The sequence below is a fragment of the Castor canadensis genome, chromosome 19 (assembly GCF_047511655.1).
Source record: "Castor canadensis chromosome 19, mCasCan1.hap1v2, whole genome shotgun sequence".
Classification (NCBI taxonomy): Eukaryota; Metazoa; Chordata; class Mammalia; order Rodentia; family Castoridae; genus Castor; species Castor canadensis.
Genome location: NC_133404.1, coordinates 30816256 through 30839323, shown reverse-complemented (window position 1 = coordinate 30839323; position 23068 = coordinate 30816256). Strand labels below are relative to the sequence as shown.

The window sequence follows — 23068 nt, the reverse complement described above, 5'->3', positions numbered from 1 at the left end:
GCACTAGGCAGTGAATTTTAGCTACTGAGTTGAAAACTCAGGGAATGCAGTGGTTAGGATAAAAACAAGAGAAAAACTCGGCTGCTTTAGAAAGTTGCTGGCCTCATAGAGCCCATGCTAAATATGGGATTTAAGACACCCTAGTCAGCAGCAGATGTGAAAGACAGGTTACAAGTCCCCTTCTGTGCCCTGGTGTTCATGGCATGGCCAGCCTTGTCCCCAGATGGGTACATGTGGAGAAATGAGAACTGCCTGTACCACAGCAAGCACAGCCTGCATGCACACAAATTCCATCCTTTTCTCTCAATGCTGGCAAATGGCCAGAGAGCTTTAAAATGTCAGAGCCAGTGTTTTCAGGACCGATGGTTAACGAGGCCAAACTACAAGAAAAAAAGGTCACCAACTTCCACAGCAGGTTTGGAAGTTTCTTGAAGCTGAGCTGGGCTCAGTACCTTGTGTTGCAGAATAGGCCAGAACGGTGATTCTCACCTCCTGAGAAAGCTGACAAGCATGCATATCCACCCCAGAGATGATTCAGATGGCCCTGGTGTAGGAACTTCAAGACCTCACTTTGGGGACCACTGGCTCAGGGGAAAGAGCTGGGCTTTGCTTAAGAGGACCTGCCTAGAGACAACTGACTTAACTTTCAGAAGCCTTAGGCCACTTCTCTGTAGACCAGGACTAGGAGGAAGGTGTGACCTAGAGCAGCTGGGAAGATGAAGAATGACTGTAAGCCACCTAGCAACAGCAGCGAGCCTGACTCTGAGCCTGTGGGGTACAAGGTGCCAGCCCAGCCCCAGAGGGATCCCGCAAGGACTGCGTGGATCTCCGTGAAGCCCTGCACAGGTTTTTATGCACATCTGTGGCACAGTCCACAGGGCTTGGCCTCTTGTCTTTCCCTGCTGCCACCCACTAGAGACAGTTGACCCAGCTACTTTTTGTTCCTTAAATGTAATTTGATCTCTTTCCCTGGAGCCTCCCCTTCCATTCCATTTCCCAACCAGGGAATCCTCATTCTCCTAATCCAACCTCCTTTTCAGGGTTGCCTATGTGGACACTTTCCCTAAGCCCCTTCCCTCACACAGATCCCAGTATGGACTTGTAGCCTGGAACATCACATGTACTATGAAAGTAGGGCTTGGGAGTTTGCAATCAGCAACTCCTTCAGCATTCTAGAACATTCTTAAAGGAAGGTGTGCTTCATCCCTATTGTAGTCACTGTCTATGCTCCCAAACTAAGGAGGGGTTCTAGTGACCTTGTTGCAGTCTTCTGACTATGGAGTAATGTTTCTTGTGCTACCTCACCCAGAGCCACCCAGCTACTTTGGAAACACCCTGTTCTCACAGACTACCACTCTGCTGTCCTCACTGACTGGTCCACGGGTGCGCACTGGATTCCAATGGAGCCTGGCAATCTTCCCCTGAGGTCTTTCAAGCTGAGACAAAGAAAAGGCACAGGGGTAGAAGGTAAAACTTAGGGGTATGGTAGGCATGATCTTCATCTTGGGGAAAGACACTACCATAATGGAGGAGGAAGAGGAGGAGATGTGGAGAAAGGTAGGGAGGAGGGCTGGCAGCCTCCTGGCATTGAGCCTGGCCCTTCGTTTCCTCCTGACTCTGGGCTGCATGGCTACCTGTGATCATGCTGCCTGCTTTAGAAACCACAGACAGTGAATGCCCCTTCATACCTGAGCTAGTTGCAGCTGCATTCTGCCAGGGTCCACAATGACTCCCACCATACTGATCTTGGCATTCTCTCTAATATGCCACTAGCTTCTAAACTTTTTTAAAGCCTAGAAATTCCTTGTTCTAAAACACAAATCTCACTTGGAAACTCACAAAGTGAGTTCACACTCAATGTAGACTGCCTGGTGCTAAGTCTCCATTCAACTCAGTGATGTGATCAAGGCTTCTTAGCCTTAGTTTCCCCCTTTTAAAAAGTAGAGAGTGGAGGTACCCAACTCTGAGGGTTGCTGTAGGGTTTAAATGAGTCACATTTGCAAGTCTCTTAAACACTGTGCCAGTGCTTTAACAATTACTTCAAGTGTTCGCTATTACTGCATGGAAGTGGGGGTGGAGAGACAGCGCCCATCATCCTCAGCTTCCCTTCTCACCTCTGACCGCACTATATAATGTCTTTGGCACATGGGTAATGATTAAATGATTGGAAATCATTAGTTTAATACATGTCTTCCTACCTTGATTGGAAAAAAATCACAAAAACAAGAACATATTTGTCTTGGTCCTCAGATTTCTTTCCAGATCTGCTAGCTCAGAAACTGGTCCATAGAAAGTATCCAATAACTATTTGTTCACTGATAATAGATATGTATTATTTCTTTAAAAACTGGTACCACACATGTTACCAAAACTGGTGTCCTTTGCAGTACAAATCAGAAAAGCCACAAGAAGAAGAAAAGGCTTGACTTATGAGACAACCCACTAAAAACAAAGTTAATTCTTTAGGTACGGCCAACTCAGCCCCAGGGTTCATTTACAGACTAATTAATATAATGAAAAACATAACATGGTCAAACTTAAGAGATATACTTAAAGCAATAGTAAGGGAAATTTAGAGTCATAAGCACTTAGATAAATAAAACTAAAAATAAACTAATTAAATTCCCAATTCATAAAGAGAAAAAAACTTCACTGAAGAAAAACAAAGGCACAAGGACAGAAATAATAAAGATAAAATTATAAGTTAATGAAATAGAGAACGGAAAAACAATGGAATTAAAATCCTGTTATTTTGAAAAAGCTTAACAAAATAGAGAAACCACTTAACTTAGTTCAGGAAAGGGGGAGAAAACTCAAATTTACAACTAAGAAATAAAAACAATGGTGAAATAACTATTAAAAGGTGGAAATTTAAAAAATTCATGACACTACTTTGCAAACTTTTATAGAAATAAGTCTGAAAATGTAAATGAAATGAATACCTAGAAAAATACGATTTACCTAAGTTATCCCAGTAGAGAAAGAAAGCCTACCAGACCACTTTTTGTAAAATAAATAGAGAGAAAACTAAAGGGATTTCCCCAAGAAAAGCATCAGGCCTATGTGATTTCATAGGAGGTATAAATCTTCAAACACCAGTTAGTTTCAACGCTATATAAATTCCTTTGGTGCATGAAAAATAAGGGTAAACTTCCAAGTTATTTTTTTTCCTGAACTTAATCTTATTAAAATAATTGTACTAAATCTTATATATTAAATCTTATTTAAATAAGATTAAGATAATAAATAGCTTAGCTCTTTTTATATGTAAAATTTATAGATATATAATTTCTATGTACTATTTAAAATTTTAAATTAGCATATACCAAATTATTTTTCTGAAGCAAATATATCACTGATACTTAAATATCACATACAAATACTGGTGCAAAAATCCTAAAATAAGTATTAACAAGGGGATTCAATATCTGCTATAATTTGAATATGAGCCCTAAAAAGAATGTTTTGGAAACTGAATTCCCAATGCAACAGTATTGGGAAGTGGGGCCTAACGAGCAATATTAGTGCTGGGCTAACACTGTTATCCTGAGAGTGGGTTCGTTAGCGTGGGAGAGGGTTATTACATAAGGCTGAGTTCAGCCCCTTTCCTCACTCTCCCTCTCCCACTCTTGTCCTCTTGTTGTGTCATTCTACAGCAAGATGCCAGCCCCTTGATCTTGGACTCAATTTTAATTCTTTATGAAACTACACAGTCTCTGGTGTTATTAAAGCAGCAGAAAATTGACTCAGACAACATCATGTTGGGAAAATAATTCAACACAACTAAGGGGATTTATTCTAGGAATGCAAGGTTGGCTTAATATTGTAATAAAGTACACTATATTAAGTGAATCTAAGAAGGATTATTTGATAAGCTCTACTGATGTTGAAAAAGCCTTTGATAAAATTTGACATTTATTTCTAATTTAAAAAACTCATGAACCTAGAAATTGATGGATACTTCCCAAACACCACACATATAAACCTTAGTTCTAAAGCCCACATCTGTTAAATAAGGCATTTCCACTAAGATCAGGAGTAAGGCAGGATGCCCATTATCTCCACTAGTATTCATTATTGCACCAGAGGTATGAGCCAATGCAATTAGACAAGAGAAATCAGAGGCATGAACCTGAAAAACATAACATAAAATGATATCTACTTGCAGATGGTGTAATAGTATGCCTTGAAAATTGGAGAGAATTAATGCTTAAATTAACTCAAGCAGTGAAAGAATTAAGCTAGCAAATGGCATACAAAATTAACATAGAGAAAGCAGTTATCTTATGTATATAAATACACAAAAGTAAATCAAAAGATATAATAGTGAATAAATCTCCACTTCCAATGCTAACAATGAGAATGCATTGAAACAAACTTATAAAGAAATGTGCAAAGCCTATGGGAGGAATACTTTCAAATGTGCCTGAAAGATACAAAAGTAGACATGAGCAAATGAAAAGATGTCTTTTGTTTTGGGTAGAATGACTCAACATCAAAGGATGCCAGTTCTCCCAAAATTTATTTATAACTAATTCAATAAAAATACCAATAAAGTGTTTATGGAGCTACACAACTTGATACAAAAAAAATCACATAGAAAATAAATATCCAAGTATCTAGCTACCCTGATATTTTAGGGGAAAAAAAAAAAAAGAACCATGAGGGCTAGTCCTACCTCACATTGAATCATTCTTTAAATCTCTATAAATAACAATGTGAAATTATCACATTTTAATCACATAAGTAATCAAAAGACTAGGAGAACACAACAGAAATCCCAAGTAGACTTAACAACATATGGAAATTTAGTTTGTGATGAAGGTGTTACCTAAATCACTGGAACATAGGTGGTCTTTTTAATTTATGAAATAGTGCTGGACAATGGGGGTAAGTATTTGGAAAAAAAAGTAACATAAGATTCATTCATCACACTATCCACCCAAAATAAATTCCAAGTTGAAAAAAAAAAGAATGGAAGAAAACATAAAACAATTCCTCTGGGTATATCAAAAGCACGCAATAAAAATAAAATCTTGATAAATTACACCATGTAAAAAAACTAAAAATTGTGTGGTCAAAAATAACCAATTATTAAAATTTTAAATGTATGTATCTAAGAAGAAATCTTTACCCGCAAAGTGTTAACTTAGATCTACTGCAAAAGTGATGTCTTTACCTAGATTAGCCATTTTAAAGTTTCATTTAAGAAAAGCAGAATGGAGAGAGATAACTTGACCATGGAGAAAGAGGGAGAGAGCCTGGCCTCCTGTTAGTGTGGGCTTCCACTTTACCTTCTTTAGTTTCTTTTGGGCCCCACTGTAGTTTCCCTGTGCCAGATCTGCCCTGCTCAGAAACCGGTATGTCTCTGCGACCTCAGGACTAAAATCACCAAATGCTCCCACTTTGGCTTCTAGGGACTCTTTCAGGATCAATGTTGCTCTCTGAGAAAGACACAAAAGACTGTCTTGGTTAAAAAGTTCAAAGGCAGTAAAAATGTCGATACTCCCAAAAGTAATCTACATGTTTAATGCAATTCCCATCAAAATTCCAATGACATTCATTAAAGAGATTGAAAAATCTACTGTGAAATTTATATGGAAACACAAGAGGCCACGAATAGCCAAGGCAATACTCAGTCAAAAGAACAATGCAGGAGGTATCACAATACCTGACTTCAAGCTATATTACAAAGCAATAACAATAAAAACAGCATGGTACTGGCACAAAAACAGACATGAAGACCAGTGGAACAGAATAGAGGATCCAGATATGAAGCCACACAACTATGAGCAACTTATCTTTGACAAAGGAGCTAAAAATATACGATGGAGAAATAGCAGCCTCTTCAACAAAAACTGCTGGGAAAACTGGTTAGCAGTCTGCAAAAAACTGAAACTAGATCCATGTATATCACCCTATACCAAGATTAACTCAAAATGGATCAAGGATCTTAATATCAGACCCCAAACTCTTAAGTTGATACAAGAAAGAGTAGGAAATACTCTGGAGTTAGTAGGTATAGGTAAGAACTTTCTCAATGAAACCCCAGCAGCACAGCAACTAAGAGATAGCATAGATAAATGGGACCTCATAAGACTAAAAAGCTTCTGTTCATCAAAAGAAATGGTCTCTAAACTGAAGAGAACACCCACAGAGCGGGAGAAAATATTTGCCAACTATACATCAGACAAAGGACTGATAACCAGAATATACAGGGAACTTAAAAAACTAAATTCTCCCAAAACTAATGAACCAATAAAGAAATGGGCACGTGAACTAAACAGAACTTTCTCAAAAGAAGAAATTCAAATGGCCAGAAAACACATGAAAAAACGCTCACCATCTCTAGCAATAAAGGAAATGCAAATTAAAACCACACTAAGATTCCACCTCACCCCTGTTAGAATAGCCATCATCAGCAACACCACCAACAGGTGTTGGCGAGGATTCGGGGAAAAAGGAACCCTCTTACACTGTTGGTGGGAATGTAGACTACTACAATCACTCTGGAAAAAAATTTGGAGGCTACTTAAAAAGCTGGACATCGATCTACCATTTTCTCCAGCAATACCACTCTTGGGGATATACCCAAAAGACTGTTACTCCAGAGGCACCTGCACACCCATGTTTATTGCGGCACTATTCACAATAGCCAAGTTATGGAAACAGCCAAGATGCCCCAGCACTGACGAATGGATTAAGAAAATGTGGTATCTATACACAATGGAATTTTATGCAGCCATGAAGAAGAACGAAATGTTATCATTCGCTGGTAAATGGATGGAATTGGAGAACATCATTCTGAGTGAGGTTAGCCTGGCCCAAAAGACCAAAAATCGTATGTTCTCCCTCATATGTGGACATTAGATCAAGGGCAAACACAACAAGGGGATTGGACTATGAGCACATGATAAAAGCGAGAGCACACAAGGAAGGGGTGAAGATAGGTAAGACACCTAAAAAACTAGCTAGCATTTGTTGCCCTTAACGCAGAGAAACTAAAGCAGATACCTTAAAAGCAACTGAGGCCAATAGGAAAAGGGGAACAGGTACTAGAGAAAAGGTTAGATCAAAAAGAATTAACCTAGAAGGTAACACCCACGCACAGGAAATCAATGTGAGTCAATGCCCTGTATAGCTATCCTTATCTCAACCATCAAAAACCCTTGTTCCTTCCTATTATTGCTTATACTCTCTCTACAACAAAATTAGAAATAAGGGCAAAATAGTTTCTGCTGGGTATTGAGGGGGGGAGAGGGAGGGGGCACAGGGGGTGGTAAGGGAGGGGGTGGGGGCAGGGGGGAGAAATGAACCAAGGCTTGTATGCACATATGAATAATAAAAGAAAAATGAAAAAAAAAGTTCAAAGGCTGATAAGGAAATTATGCAAGTGATATACATTTTCACATTCTAGAAGAATGGGTTAGGTGGACTCAGGAGCTGCGGCTACTCTCATCTGCCTAAATAGGAGACAGGTGTAAAGTGTGCAAAGTGAATGCAGAGAGGACACTGGGTGAAATAACCCACTTCAGCTATTGCTGGAGTCCATGTCAGTTGAGCAGAAACAGCAAAAGGTAATATGTTGGTGTCAGGAACTGTGCTCTATAGTTTGTGCCTGGTTTAATTTTCAGTCTTTTTTAGATGGGTACAATTTTAGTCCTCACTTGACAGAGGAGGAAACGGAGGCACAGAGCAGAAGTCAAGAAATCTGCTTGGAGTTAGACAGCTCATTACTGTGGAGCTAGGATCTGCATATGGCTGGTAATTCTGATACTTTCTAGGCCCATACTCTTCCCCCTCTGGGCACACTGATGTTCTTACATAAGTGAAAACTGACTAGAACATCCAGTTCACGATCCAGGGTTTTCTGTTCTCATAGAAAGTAGTTTAGGAAACCAAAACCAAACATTCCAATGTGACATGACATTCTGCTTGGTTCATCCAACTGACTTTTACCAACTTGGAGTGAAAAGTATGAGTTGGTCAGAAAACAGTATTTCTTGATATTAATTTCTTCAGACATCAAGACACACATGGGGAAACTCTGTTAGGGCTTGTCAATCCCCTCCATGTTCCAGGATCTTCCACATAAAAGCACAATTAGAGTTACACAACATGAATGCTGAATGAAGCAGGAATCAGTGAATGGGCCTTCCCACAGCACAGCCCTGAGGGTGGCCCACAGACAGGAGTTGCTGGGAAGTGCCGTACTCCATTTGTTGGCAATAACATGAGTTAGAGGCTGAGACTGGCATGGGGATGGTGCGGGAACCACATTTCTAGTGATAAGGTAGAAATCTACTTCGTAGGTGGAAAGAAGAAGTGCTGTAGGAGCAGAGTGGCTGTGTAACTTGCCAAATGTGGCCCTCTGAGGGACAGGAGGAACTAGAATTTCACTCCAACCCTGCCTGAAGCGCATCATAGGTGTACATGAAGTTAGGTGGCAAGTTGCCATGACAATGGAAGAGATGTCACATGGTGTCAGGTTCTGGCAGTGAGACAAAGTTTAATGGAGAAAACAAGGAATGATTAGGTCTTAGGAGAGAAGAGGGCATGGGCACCTGGCAGCCCAGGAGAAGCATTTGGCCTGTGTAGGGCCAGTCAGCAGATTCATTTAACTGCAGCAGGGTTTAAAGAGAAGAGAGGATGAGACTGGTAGGTGGCCTGCTTATGTTCTTAGAGAACATCTTAACCTGCAACAGAGTGACCTTGGCTTACATTTTACTGGAAAAGCATTTCTTCCCTGTTGGTGCAAGTTTCTAGTCCACATGAAGGCTGTGAGCACATTTGGGATAGTCTGAGTGTAGCCCTGTGCTCTTCTCTGTGACTGTCCTTAGGCCCAGCCCTTGTCGACAAACTCCTGCTAGGGCCCATGGTGAGAGGTCCATGACTGAAGGGTAAGAAGAGCATAAGGCTGCCATGTTTGGCCAGGAAGGTGGTGCCATGCACAGGGAGTGCCTGACTGGAGATCAACGAGAGCTGAAACCCAGCTGTGTTGTGTTTTCTAAGCAATGTGCTCTGGCATGGACTGTGTCTATCTGAGGAAAGGGTGGCTTTTCTATTCTTAAAAGGGCCCCCAGAAGGGCTGGCAGTAGCCATGAAAAGATAGTTTGCTAAAGTCTCCAAGGACATCCTGGGAAAGGGAGGTGCATCTTTGGATCAATGCCACTGATTTGGGTGACTTAGAAGGTCAGTGAGGCACAGCATCAGTGACACTGGGCATCAGCTGGCTCTATGCCATGGCAGGAAGGTAGATGGAAACAGGGAAAGGGCATGTGGCCTGTGGTAGTCATAGTGATCAGCTGGCCTGCAGCCAAGGACCCATCCACCCATCAGCTCATCAACCCTCACCATGAACAAGAGAAGCTCCCTGCCCTTGCAGAATTCAGTCCAGTCATGTGAGAGACATGGAACACCCATATAAATATGTGTTTACAAATACTACATCAGATGGGGTTCTACAAGGAAGAATCACAGAGAGAATCTAATGCAGACTGGGAGAGACAGCAGGAGGCTGGTAAGAACTGAAGGATAGATTGTACCAGTTTGGAACAAAGGGAAGGGCCTTCCAGAAGGAACCAAAAGTAGGCACTGCCCAGAGGCAGAAATTAGAAAAGGCCAGTATGATAAGAAATGTCAGTATAATCCAGGTTGTAGAAGGTATTGTGGGCCATACAAGGATTTTGGTTTATCCTAAAGGTGTTGGGGAGCCACTGGAACATTCTACAAACAAGCATTCACATGGTACTGGAGCTTGAATTCAGGGCCCTGTCCTTCTTAGGCAAACACTCTATCACTTGAGCCATCCCCTCAGCCCTTTTTGCTTCAGTTAGTTTTTCAGGTAGTCTTATGATTTGGCCTGGGACTAGCTTTGGATCTCAATCCTTCTGCCTCTGCCTCCCTCATAGCTGGGATTATAGACTACACCATCACTCCTGGCTTGTTCTTTGAGATAGGATCTCACTAACTTTTTGCCCAGGCTGGACTTGAACTGTGATCCTCCCAGTCTCCACTTTCTGCACAACTGTGCAGATTTGCTTTTTGAACAGATTACCATAGCTTCCTTAATCTGAATGAATTAGGCAAGGGCAAACACGGAAGAAGCAGCTGGGTGACAGGAGCTGCTAGGCAGTCCAGGCAAGAGATGATGCCTGAAAAACAATGGATGAATTCAGATAACTTTGGTGGGAAAAATGAGGAAGTGCATAGAGCAAAACATGATGGGACAGACTTCCCCCCACTCTTCTGACCTGAGCCCTCCTCACAGGACTTCTAGGGATGTTTGGGGTGACAATCTGAGGCCTGTAGCAGACACCTCTCTCCTTGGTTGGGTGACTCAGAAAAACAGTGAAACTCCATTTGCTATGGTGACTGTGGTCTTCCTTTGGCCTGAGAAACATGGTGATTAAAAGCTGTGTTCCTTAATCGAGAGGGGACGGGGGACAGGAAAGAGCCGTGGGAGTAAGTCTATGGGAAGCAAGGGAAAAATCTTTTTCATCTCCAATATTTGTCATGCTGAATTGAAAAAAAAAAAAACCAAAAAACCAACCCGTTAAGCTACTTATTGTGGTTTCCTGGTACTTGTTAAGTTTTGTAGGGAATAAGTTCCCAAGTATTTAATTACCAATGAATATAAACTCTGGGTCTCATTCCATTTTCCTAAGCCATGTCTGACAGGCCTGTACAAATCAATGGTAAAAGAGAGTGAGCTGGAAATTCTATACTGTGTAGTTTTCATTAGATATGCAAATTCCATTCATCACTCAAAATGAGCAGAGAGGAATTAGACACACTAACTGCCACACTCTATCCTAGCCAGAACTGCAGGCTGCTAGAAGCAGGGTTTTGTTCACTGGGTTCTTGAGATTTTCAGTCCTTTATGACCCTTTGTTAGTAGACATTACATCTACATTCTCATAAACTGTTTCCCAGTTTCTAGGAGTCCATATCTGGAAGCTGTTCAGAAGTGGCCTCCTTGCCTTATTTATCTATATCCCTCCAGAGGCTAGGACATGCCCTGCACATAGTAGGTGCATAATGGATGCTTAAAGAGTACCCCTTTGGATATTAAGTAGGTTGTCCATGTGAATAACTAGATGTGATCTAAATCCACTTACCTCTTTTTGTCCCGTGGTTTGTAGAAAATGGCAGAAGTCATCTTGAATTAAAAGAAATTTGGCTCTTCTTTTCCCTTCATGATCCTTAAGATGAGCCATGCTCTCTTGAAAGTACTGCTCAGCCACATCTGAAGAAAAGATCATAATGACAATTTTGAAAACTGCTTAGAGATTTGAAACGGAAATGGAATAAATATACTTTTAGCAGCAGTGAACTATCAGAAAATAGTAAGCATTTGGACATGGGAAACCAGCTAATGGGCCCTTTGCCTATTAATCTCCCTATTTTATCTGAAAAGATTTAGGTCTCAGAAGGTTACAGAAATTTACTTTCCTTAATTCTCATACACTTTAGCTTTCCTGGTAATACTGAAAGCAAAGGTGAGGCAAAAGGAGAAACTCTTCCCCTGACCAAACACACTGGCACATTTTCATGCTCATTGATCATAATTCTTCCTGTAACTCTGGTCACTCCTCACTGACATTAGGACTCTGAGGACCCACTTACTTTAGTGGACTGTAACTGTAATCTTATTACATATTTCTATATAACATGAAAAATCTGGAAAGTCTGGTTGATACACTGTGGAAGAAGAACCCCAACCATTCTAAATCCTTAACATACTGGTTATAATAAAATGAAAATATTTTTAAATACATGCTAATCATGAAAGCAAGAAAAGAAAATCTCTAGTTATGGAAAATGAAGAGGGACTTGATAGCCAGTGCAACAAGGGTGTAATATTCAGCTTTCTGTTGCTGTAACAAATACCGGAGATAAATCAATTTAAAAAGAGGAAAAGTTTATTTTGGTTCCTACTTTTGCAGATTTTGGTCCATGATCAGTTGGCCCTGTTGTTTTGGGGCCTGTAATAAGGCATCATATTATGTCTATAGGAGTGGAACAAAGATATTCACCTCATGGTAGCTAGGAAGTGAGGAAAGAGAGAGAGAGAAACCCAATATCCCCTTTTCAAGGATACACCCCCAATAACCTAACTTTCTTCCACTCAGCCCCACCTCCTATAGGACCTTCCAATAGTGCCACAGGCTAGGGACCAAGCCTTTAACACATAGCCTTTGGAGACAGTTAAACTATAGTAGAGTGGGACTGAAGCTGAATGGTCCATTAGTGTATTAGAAAATTGGTATATTCTCTACATGCTGGGGTTTTTCGAGCTTGAGCAAGAAGAGGGATGAGGCCAGAGGCCTGTTTGTGGTAGGAAGCTGAATGGAGCTCCCTGGTAAAAAGTTAGTATGGCCAGAAGAATTCTAAGAGGACTCCAATGACCCTCACTCTTCTCTAACCCTCCCACCCCTTTGGTCTGGATGGAATTCATGAGTATGATGAATTCTGTGATGAGATTATGTTACAGGGTACTGTTAGCTTTAAGAAAGCAAGATTATCCCTTGTGCCTGATTAATCATAAGAACCCTTTAAAAGCATAGAGTTTTCTCCAGCTGGTAGCAGAAAAGGAAGCCAGAGAGATTGGATGCTGTTATGGTTTATGGTTTTCTACCCCTCAAATGCTTATATGTGCTAAAGGCTTGGTGGACAGCTTGTCCTGCCATTAAGAGGCAGTAGAACCTCTAAGAGGTGGGCCTAGTTGGAGCAGGTTTGATCACTGGGAGCATGCCTTTGAAGGGGATATTCAGACCCTACCCTTTCCTTTCTCTCTCTTTGCTTCTGGTTACCATGAGGTAATCACTTTTTCCCTCCACTACAATCTTCTGCCATGATGCTCTGCTTTACCACAGGCCCAAAACAACAGGGCCAAGTGACCATGAACCGAAAGATCTGAAACCATGAGCCAAAATAAACCTTTCTTCCTTTTAAGTTGTTTATCTCAGCTATTTTGCACAGGAACAGAAAGCTGACTATCACAGAAGCATTAAAGGGATGTGGTGAGAAAGTACTGCATTTCTACAATGGCGGAGCCATGGTGCAAGGACCCAAGGGCAGCCAGTAAGAGCTGAGGAATCACTGGCCAACAACCAGTAAGGAAATGGGGATTCCAGATCTATAGCTGCAGGAAACTGAAATCTGTCAATAACAGGAATGAACGAGGAAAAAGACCTCAAGGTCCAATGATAATGGAGCTATCCAATAACTTGACTTTAGGCTGAGCGGAGAAGCCAGCATTACAGTGCCAGGTTTCTGGCCTACAGAACTGTGAGTTAATAAATGGATGTTTAAACAACCTGTAATTTTGTATACAAAAGAAAACTAATATAGAAAAAATAATGTTTTTTCTTTTTTCAATTTATAATTTCTGGATACATATTTTATATTAACTTTGAATTAAGCAAGTTACAAACAGGCAAAAAGAAACCTAACATAGCCAATACTATGATATGAATGTTATGCCCCTCTCAAACTCACATATTCAAATTCTAACCTCCAAGGGGATGGTATTAGGAGGTGGAGTCTTTCAGAGGTGATCAGGCATGGGATTAGTGTCCTTATGAAAGGGACTCCAGAGAGTCGCCTCACCCCTTCTGCCATCTGAGAACCCAGTGAACGACAGCTGTCTGTGAACCACGAAGCAGATCATTGCCAGACACCAAATCTGCTATCACCTTGATCTTGGCCTCCCCAGCCTCCAGATTTCTGAGAAATAAATTGTGATTTTTATAAGCTATCTAACTTATGGTATTTTGTTATAAGATCCAATTTAACATACTAAGAATGCCAAGAATCCCTGAAATAGAGATAAGAACAATTGCATGGGTCTAAGGTGAAGGCTCAAAACTGTCCATGCAGAAGCCACAGCTCGAGAAAAAATTCTCAAAAAAACTGTCCTTAAAATCAAAAGTTAATTATTTCTTGAGTACCAACCATGCATCAGTTTTTATAATTGTGGCTTGGGGCTTCTCCCATTCATACCCACTAAAGAGCAGGTACACTGGAAGTAGTAAGCAGCAGATAGACACTGAGAGGACAGACACCAAAGTCTGGGATTGTTTGCATAAAAAACCCTGCATACCTCAAGAGCTCTGAGAACATGCTTGAACTTTACAGCAGGAGTCCTGAGTGTTGGGAAATGACCCAAGTACATTCCAGGAGAGCTGCTTTAGAAAGGAGAGAGATAAACACTTGGGCATTGTCTACCAGATCTAGTTAGCCTGAGGAAAACTTCAGTCCAAAAACAAGCTGTGCAGAGTTCACTCTGTGTGGGTTCTAGACTGAGGTCAATTGAACTGGGTCCTCTATAGCAGGTGTCTTCCTTCAGTATTACTCAAGTTTTGTCCTGGTAGAAGAAAATTCTCCCATATGGAAAACGTTGTACCTCTTTACTTGTAGCTGACTCATGGAAGAAAACAGTATAGATTTCCATGCTCAAGCTAAGTAGTAACTTTGGCTACTTTGATAATCAGATAGCAACAAATGTTGGGGATGATGTGGCATTTATTTTGTGGATTCTAAAAGGATTACATAGAAGTCTATAGTGATTGAGGATATTTAGAGTGAAGGATTCTTGATATTTTAATTTGTCTAGTTAATTGAGAACTCACTAAAGAATGTAACCCAGCTCTTCTTTTAAGAGTAAATGTGTCGCCAGGTGGGCATGGTGGTACATGCCTGTAATTCCAGTACTCAGAAGATAGAGGCAGGCGGATCATTAGTTCAAAGCTAATTTTTGCTACATATGAAGACCCCATCTCAAAAAAACAAAACAAAAGAAGTAAAGATCTTTATATCCCAGCCTCAGACCCCTGGAGATAGGCCCTTTCTATGAAGGCTGGCAGATGTAAAGGCCAAGTAAAGACTGGGGCTGAACATTGAGTTTCAGACCCTGGTTTTAGCAGAAGCCATACTGCCATGCACAAGGAAAGATGGAGACCAAAATGACTAGGAGGTGTTTCGTTTCCCTCTCCTGAGTTAGGAACCAGTCTACCAGGCACAGGTGGACAAGCTGTATACCTTTCTAGCACTTTTCTTGTAACCTTCTCTTATCCCCAGTATTCCTTCCCCTGGTGCTTGCAGGCTGACCAATCACCTCTCAAAGCACACTACTTAGGCTCCAGACCAGAAGGCAGTGTGTTGCTTTCTCTCAATGTAGCTAATAAACTCACAAAGGCTCTATTGGCCTAATTCAAACCAACAAGCAAATGGCTCATAACCTTGGACTCAGGGAGGCTGGCTGGTAATGCACTTGGATCTCTGGGAAAGGGAGGGGCAACAGGGAGGAAGGCATGTGTCACTTAAGGTAAGGCCCTCTGGCTCACAGAGGCCTTGTGGTAGGCAGGTGGAGACAGGCCCTGCCTGGGGATCTGTCCTCTAGGAGTTGGCTCCTTTGGCTTGCTTCCCTCCATCCCTTTCTGAGTCTCCACTTCTCTGAAGTTCCATGACTTCCCCATTTCTGTGCCTGGAGAGTCTCTTGTCAAAGGAGGGTGATGGGGCTGGGGAGCAGGATTTCCCTGACAAGGTGTTGTCATATACAAGCTGACCAAAGTTGGAGCATCTGTAAACTTACTTCAGGATGCTTACATAATAGGATACCTAGAGCACGGGGACACAGGTAGGTCTCAGGTCCATGGTGGTTCTCTCCCAGTCTATAAATTCAAAATTACTTTTATTTTTATCTAGGATCCTGGAAAGTTCCTTTATCACAAGACCCTGACTTATTTCCCACACCTCTCCAGACCCCCAAATTAACTGTGTGAACTATAAACTACATAGTCAGTCTTTGAAGAAAGAGAAAATTGATTCCCACAGCAATGGAGTCATTTCCTGATAAGCACAGTTTGTTCTCCTGGGGGTGAACATCCAGGATCTATCTGGGACAAGTAACAAGAGGATTTCAGAAGAGACAGGAAGCTGTAGCCCCTGGGGTGAGAAGTCCAGCTGGCATGTTCCTGTGTCCTGAAGCTGGGTGTGGGTTCACAAAAGAGCCAGCAGTTTCAGTGTTTTTGTCCATGGCTGTCCATAACTTTAAAAAGCACTTCTAGAGTTCTCTGCAACCTGACACCAGTGACCTGGGCAAAAGATGAAGTCATTTTCTAAAACCTGGGAGCATGATCTAGCTTGTAATCCGAACCCTGGTGGCAGGGGTGCTCCAAGGCCAAGCATCTCTTCCCATTCCCACTCCAACACAACATTTAGGTTGTCTTGTGAATTTGAGTGAGAAAGTGTGGTTCAGTAGGTAGAGACATTTCCCCACCTCTGCAGATGGCTTTGTCTGGGGACTTGAGTCACGTCCTTCCCAGGCAGGCTTTGCATGGAGATGTTTATATATAGGCAAAAGAAAACAAAACTTCATTTAAAGAAGAATGCAGTACTGCAGTGTGGCCCACCAGAGGTCAGAAGACTTTTAATTAAAATAAATTCCAGTAACCAGGGCTCATTTTCCTGAGGCAGGAGGTGGAACGATAAGGACAGCGTTCATTAAGAGGGAGGCCTCCTATACAAGGTGACAATTATCTTTGTAACAGTCTCAGAAAATAGCCTTTATACTAACTGCAAAGGCTTTAAGGACCTCTGTGAATTTAGCAATGGAAAGGCCCAAATCTTAGCTTGGCACTCACCCAACAAACCAACAGGCTGAACCCGTGTAGACCCTGCTGGGGACTGCTGACCGAGGCTGTCACCACCTGTTGGGGCCACAAGGGAATCCTGAGGACATGCAAAGCCCACACTAGCTCTTCTCTCCATGAAGCAGTTTTTGGGAAGGACGCCAGCACAGACCTGTGACATGGCTTCTGGGGTGGCACAGCTGCTGTTCACTGGCCATGCAAATTGAGAAAGTTCACACCAGATGTGCAATAGGAAAGTGAGGTGGCCAAGAGGGCAGTGGACCAAGACAGGCCCTCAGGGTTTAAAAGAGTTGGGTGCCTATGCAGGGCTTGGTGTGGGGCCTGGAACAGGGCTCAGTCACCACGTGACTTCAAGCCTGCCTTCAAGTCCTCACCACCAGGAGGCTGACCAGGCCTCTCTCTCTCCTTCTCCCCACTCGACATCCCACTCAGGGCCACCCAGGTAGTGGTCAGGCTTCTAGCAGCCTTGGACCTCTGGCTCCAATCACTTGTCTTGGTGAAGTATAAGTGTTCTACAAACGCTGCTTTCAAAATCTTTTTTGAAGGCAATTCTTAATAAAGAATAAATAAAATGAGAAGTTCTTAAATCATGAGCCAGTATCCAAAAGGAAGACCTGAGTCTCGGGAAAGAGGCCATTACATCACCCATGAACATTATCATCCTGTCCTTCTGAGGAGAGGCAGAAGAGGTATCAGGCCTTGCTCTGGACAGAGGAAAAAAGGCAGTTGGCCAGCAAGGCTTGCTGAGGCTCTGCCTCTGCCTCAGGCTGGCCTCTGGGAAGATAGGCACAGGCTTGGAGTGAAGAACAGGTTCCCTTTTCCTCCTTTGCTGGCCCCAAGGACTGCTTATCCCTGTAATCCTCACCTGTCCTCTGGGGCTTCGGTCCCTGGACCTCTGGGAACTGGGAACACAGTACAGCAGACTACCTCTGTGGGTCTGGGGTGTGGTAAGTAGGCAGTACCTGGACTCCATTCTAGGCCTTGGTTTGCTTCTAACTTGGTCTCCAATCTTCTGAATGTGATGACTCTAAGATAACTTCTAGAAGTTTCTGAGAGGGGTCAACCTAATGCTGGCAGAAGTAATAAGAGACTTCCCTTTTCTTCTCTTGGCTTTACCCCACTGTGCTCTGTTTTCCCCTTTCTCACTTATTCCATGTGGGTACAGAGTGGGAGGAACAGAAGATGAAGAGGTACAGAATGATGTTAAAGGGAGATGGGGTAGACATGGCCAGCAGTGGCCCCTCACTTTCCATCAGAAGAACTGTGCCACTGCCCCATTGTGAAGGCCTCAGGTGAGGGACCAAGGAGGCAGCCAGGGCAGCACTAGGGAAGGTGAAGGACATGGACTGTGGCTGCTCTCAGATGCCATGTTACCTGTCAGGACCCCAAAGGATCGGGCGTGTGTGAATACCAGGGGCTGCCTGACTTCGAGTCTCCCTAGGATACCCAGGGCCTAGGAGCATCAGTAACACGGTGACCAAGGAGTGGAGTAGAGATGAGGGTGTGCCCAACACAGGGCAAGCTGAGAAGGAAGAAACAATAGTAAAAAGAGTTTGATAAAGGGTAGATTGTGGAGGAGAAAAAGGAGGAGATGTGGGCAAGACAACACCTAGCTTCAGATACTTACAGCTTCAGATACTTTTCAGGTCTATGTGCAAAATGTGGGGTGGGGGACCAGCCCACATACATGTTGGGAACCCACTTAGTCAGGGATCCTTGCTCCTACCCTCCAGTTCCAAAGGGCAGAGCCTATTCCATCTGCTGTCATTAGGCCCAACAGAACTCCTCAGCCTGTTAGAGTCCAGGCTGCCCCAGGGGCTACTTCCAAACAAGGCTGCCTGCACTCGGCAGGCTCTACTGCCCAAAGGTTTACACTGAAATGTACTTGGCTTTGGACCATTTCATTTTAATATCCTTTAGGAGAAGATTTATAAACACAAGGCAAGGCTCTGGACACTTAGCAGGGTTCGGAGAGCTGTTAATACCAAGTTTGTCTATTGCTGGTCTGGGCGGCTGGCCAGGCTCAGGTTAGTGGCATTCCAGGAGCCTGAATTGGGAATCTTTATGCAGTCACAGTCCTTCCAGACTTCTAGGGCATTTTCATCTGCATGAGGAATGCAGGAACGGCACAGGGCAAAAGGATTCGCTCCAGTGAGGAGCCTGAAGCACTTGACTCCAGCCAGCAGCAGGTTGTGTGCAAGCAGGCGATGCCTTCAATGGGCATCCAGCAAGTGAGCACACAGACTACAGAGAATCCTGGAGAAATTCTTCTCATTAAAGATTCTTTTTTTTTTTTTAAACCAAAACTCAAACGTCTTTGTGCCCTGCACAGATAGGTTTAGACCCAGGAGAGCAGCGCTTAGATCCCCCTCAACACTTGGAAGGTCAATACAGGTTTACTTCCATGGGATCTGGTCAGGACTTCTGAACTAGAAATGACCAAGTCAAGTTCAGAAGGTCTTGTGTGGGTGAGAGGTGTGGTGGACTGGGTCTCCCCGCTGGGTGTTAGACAAAGACAAGTTCCAAATGCTCCCCTTTCGTTTCCCCTTACTGGAGAAACCTCGGCTGTGGATGGGTTTCTCTCATTCCTGCTGCAGGAGCTTCTGTCATGTAGGGGAATAGCAGAGAGATGACATGAAGACAGAAGGAATGTGCCTGCCTGCCTGCCTGGACCCTCTCCCGCCGCTACAGCCCCTGGTCACACACCCTCCTCATCTAAAGTCATCAGTCATAAGTCCTTCCTTCTGGGAGGACTTGATATCTTATCCTTCTATCTTTGTCTTCCATACAAATTTTAACTCTGACTGACAAGTGGGCTTTCTAGGTGCAGGTCACCAACTGCCCAAGGGGTGGCAGAGACATAGGGCCAAGGATGGAGCTGAGACCCTGTACAGGCTCCTAGATTCTGACCTTTCCTAGTGGCTCTACATGCCCTTTTCTTTGGGCTGAATTCACTCCTCCTGCATCCCTTGACTGCTTCAAACTCCACAGCCTCTTTGGCAGGTCTAAATGTTAAAGGGTAAGGAAGGAAAGGGGACAGGTGCAGTGCCAGTCCTTATGATACGACACAGTGATAAACAGATTCTGGTGCTCAAATCTCTATCACTCGCTGGCTATGGGCCCTTGGGAAAATTACTTAATCTCCCTGTGTCTTAGTTTCTCCCCAAACTGGGGGTTATACTACTGTCTCACACGATTGTGAGCACTTCTGAGTTAACAGGTATAGCATGGTTAGAGCCCTGTCCAGTATATCCTATGTAAGCATTTATTATTATTACTGTGTGAGGTCATTTAATTCTCATATACATTTTTGCCTGTATCAAATAGGTATTTTTATTACTCACAATTTATAGGGGTGGCAATACCAGTACCATATTTAGACTGGAAATTTTAAATTATATATAAGTAATGCAAATTGGATTGTCAGTGGTTCTGTAAGTCACCCAAGGAGAGTGGCCTAACTTTGCAGTTACAGAACAAAAGCATCTTAGGGCAACTTCTAACAAATTCTGTCGGTTTCCACCCAATTCACACATTGGACAGGTGAGGGCACTGAGCAGTAGGTGGGATGCTAGAAGCCAGAATCCTTCCAGGCAAAAAGATGGTCTCTTGGCCTTCACTTCCTCTGTTTATTATTCTCTCAGGAATAGATCCTTTTCTCCCATATCCCATCAGTTTAAATGCTCACAACTGGCCAAGCACCAGTAGCTCACACCTGTAATCCTAGCTACTTGAGAAGCAGGCAGAGATCAGGAGGATTGCAGTTCGAGGCCAGCCTGGGCAAATAGTTTGTGAGACTCTATTCTCAAAAACAGTCAACACAAAAACAGGACTGGAGGAGTGGCTCAAGTGATAGAGCACCTGCCTAGTACATGAGGCTCTGCATTCAAAACCTCAGTACCACCAAAAATAATGCTCAGAACCCTCCAGTTATCTTAACCCCAAGTAAAACAAGACATATCTAACACATTCACACTCCTGCTGTCTACATCAAAAGTTATGGACCCAGCCCTCACACTTGTTTTGGCTCACTCAGAAGCTTAAACATATTTGAGTTAGTTACCATCAGTCAAAAACGAGATTTCTGGGCTGGTGGAGTGGCTCAAGTGGCAGAGTGTCTACTTAGCAAGTGTGAGGCCTTGAGTTCAAACCCCAGTACTGCTCCCAAAAAATTGGAGATTTCCCATAAAAATCCAGATTTCTTCCTTCTCTTGAAAAAAGCATGTCTACCAATGTAAACCTGCCTACCATATGGAGCAATGGGCCAAAGATAGGTGGCAGGGCTAACTTTGTCTAGTTTGCCACAGTCCTCATCTTTCCATATTGTCTCTCTCATACTACAGCCAATTAGCTGCTGTTTATAATTATACTTGCTGCTGCTAACCACCTGCTTCACTCACAGTGCCTATTTGGCTCTTGGAGATACTGAATTTGTTATTCTCAGGGTTTCTCTCAAACATGGATTCACATTTTAGGTGTTTCATTAAGAGCTAGAAGTTCCTGTCCCCTGATTCAAGGAATTTTAGGCACTAAAAACTATGGTCAAAGCGTTGGTTTTCTGATGATTTTTAAGGCAAATTTGATTGTTACATGTGGAGTGTTACAGGGAGAGAGGACCAGACAAGTTACCTGCCTTCTCTCTCTATCCCTAACCAGGTTCCTCCAGATCTGAAAAGGTGCTATAAGCCCAGGCGGCCAGAATGAGGGATCTGCCAGGTGGGATGGACAGATGGATGAACATGGGACTCCCTTAATCAGCTCTTCCATGTACTGGTGGTGGGTCTTTTTGGACCAGGCTGTTCCTTGACATGTCCCCTTTAACTTCTCCCAAGCTCAGCCTGCTAGCCTGACTCCTGCTTCCTGAACCATTCACAACATTGGAATTCTGGCGCATTGAACCTTTTTTTTCCTGAAATAATAATTTTTTTTTTATCTGATGTCTTGGAATATACCCTAGGTCTTCTTTATGAGTTGTCCTGTGTTTCTGAATATTTTGAACACAATGAAATCACTAGAATGTGTTTCTTGTCGACAGAGGCACAAGGCACATGTTATACTCTGGAGCCTGGGATGCTAGAGTAAAGAATTCGAGAGGCCTGGTGCTCTAATTATTATTTAGGGATAAGGAAAACCCTATACACCATGAGCAGCAAGTTCCTTTTGGAACCTTGGAGCCATGGAAGGTCATCCTGGTATAAAGTTCTGCCCTGAGAGAGCCAGAGGTAGAGTGGTTGCCACAGTAGCTCCACAGCAATCTTTAAAACTGTCACCTTTGAAGGCAGAGATTTGCCTGTGAGCTCAGCATGGTTCCCTGGGGCTCTCTCTCAGTAGCTGTGCTTGAGGAATAGTGGCACTGAGAAGGGGAAGGTTAAAGGGAGCTATAGGAGAATAGGAAGCAAAGGGCAGGGGGAAGCAGTAGAGCAGCAAGCCACAGGTCAGAAGAAATAGCCCCACCCACCAGTCACCTACCCCCAAGGAGCTTGAGTGCAACAAGAGTGGGAAGGCTTGTTCTTACCATGGTACTCAGGCCTCCCAGAAGCAACAGCAGCACGGGCAACAAAGTGTGCAGAGTCTGCAGCTTCCTCTTGGGAGGGATCTCTACTCAGGACGATGAGATGTGCCTACCACCACAGAAAGAAAAAACAAGGTGTTTACAAGGTTGGTAGCAGCAACTGGGTACTAACTGTCCCTTCAGTGATAAGCAGAAAGCCAAGGAACTTTCCAGAAAGCTGGAAGAAATGATTATGTGACACACATGGGTTTTTAAAAGCATTGGGTGGTGGAAAAACACTGGATCCGAATGGCTTGACGCCATGGCAGAGGCTATCCTAAATCACCCAAAAGTCCTTGAGAATTTGAGTTAGCAAAGAGGGTGGGAGAGTTTCAAGAAGTAAAAATTGTCAGCACTGTGCAGAGGAAGTGGACAAGCCCAGACTTGCCTATTGGTCAGCCCAGAAAGCAGGTCCTACCCACCACTGTGAGGAGCCTCACCCATGCAAGTTCTAATCCCAAGACTGATCCACTAGGCCCATTTGCCTACACCCTCCCAAAGGGAACTGCCTTGGTGCAAAAAAAAAAAAAGCTCAGCTCCTTGAACATAAAGTCCATTTAAAAAATTCTTTAACAAAACAAACACAAAAATGCATGATCCTAAATAAAATAAAATATAAAATACATCCTTTACATCCTTTAAAATAAAAAGATAGTTACTATGCATCTCCCCGCCAATATTTAGAGCTTTAAAAATACTGTTAGCAATACATTTACATTCATTCAATCAACAGATACTTATAGATTGCCTGTAATAGGAGAGGCACGTGCAAGAAGGTATGGGCAACTACAAAAGCTGAAATAAAATATTGTGAAGTCAGGGCTGGAGGCATGGCTCAACTGGTAGAGTGCTTGGGTAG

The 23068-nt window shown here is 43.0% G+C and overlaps 1 protein-coding gene across 7 annotated transcripts in view; it reads right to left on the bottom strand.

The window, feature by feature from the left end:
• Nucleotides 1–23068, bottom strand: part of Ttc23 (tetratricopeptide repeat domain 23) — an 87393-nt gene that overhangs the window by 11785 nt on the left and 52540 nt on the right. For 5 of the 7 annotated variants that reach the window (XM_074061858.1, XM_074061857.1, XM_074061863.1 and 2 more), the window contains exons 7-9: nt 22174–22279; nt 11121–11248; nt 5295–5444 (exon numbers count right to left, since the gene is read on the bottom strand). In XM_074061858.1, coding sequence (XP_073917959.1) covers nt 5295–5444; nt 11121–11248; nt 22174–22279 — 384 coding nt within the window. The remainder of the gene's footprint in view (nt 1–5294; nt 5445–11120; nt 11249–22173; nt 22280–23068) is intronic. The other 2 variants (XM_074061861.1, XM_074061862.1) reach the window with 1 other exon arrangement.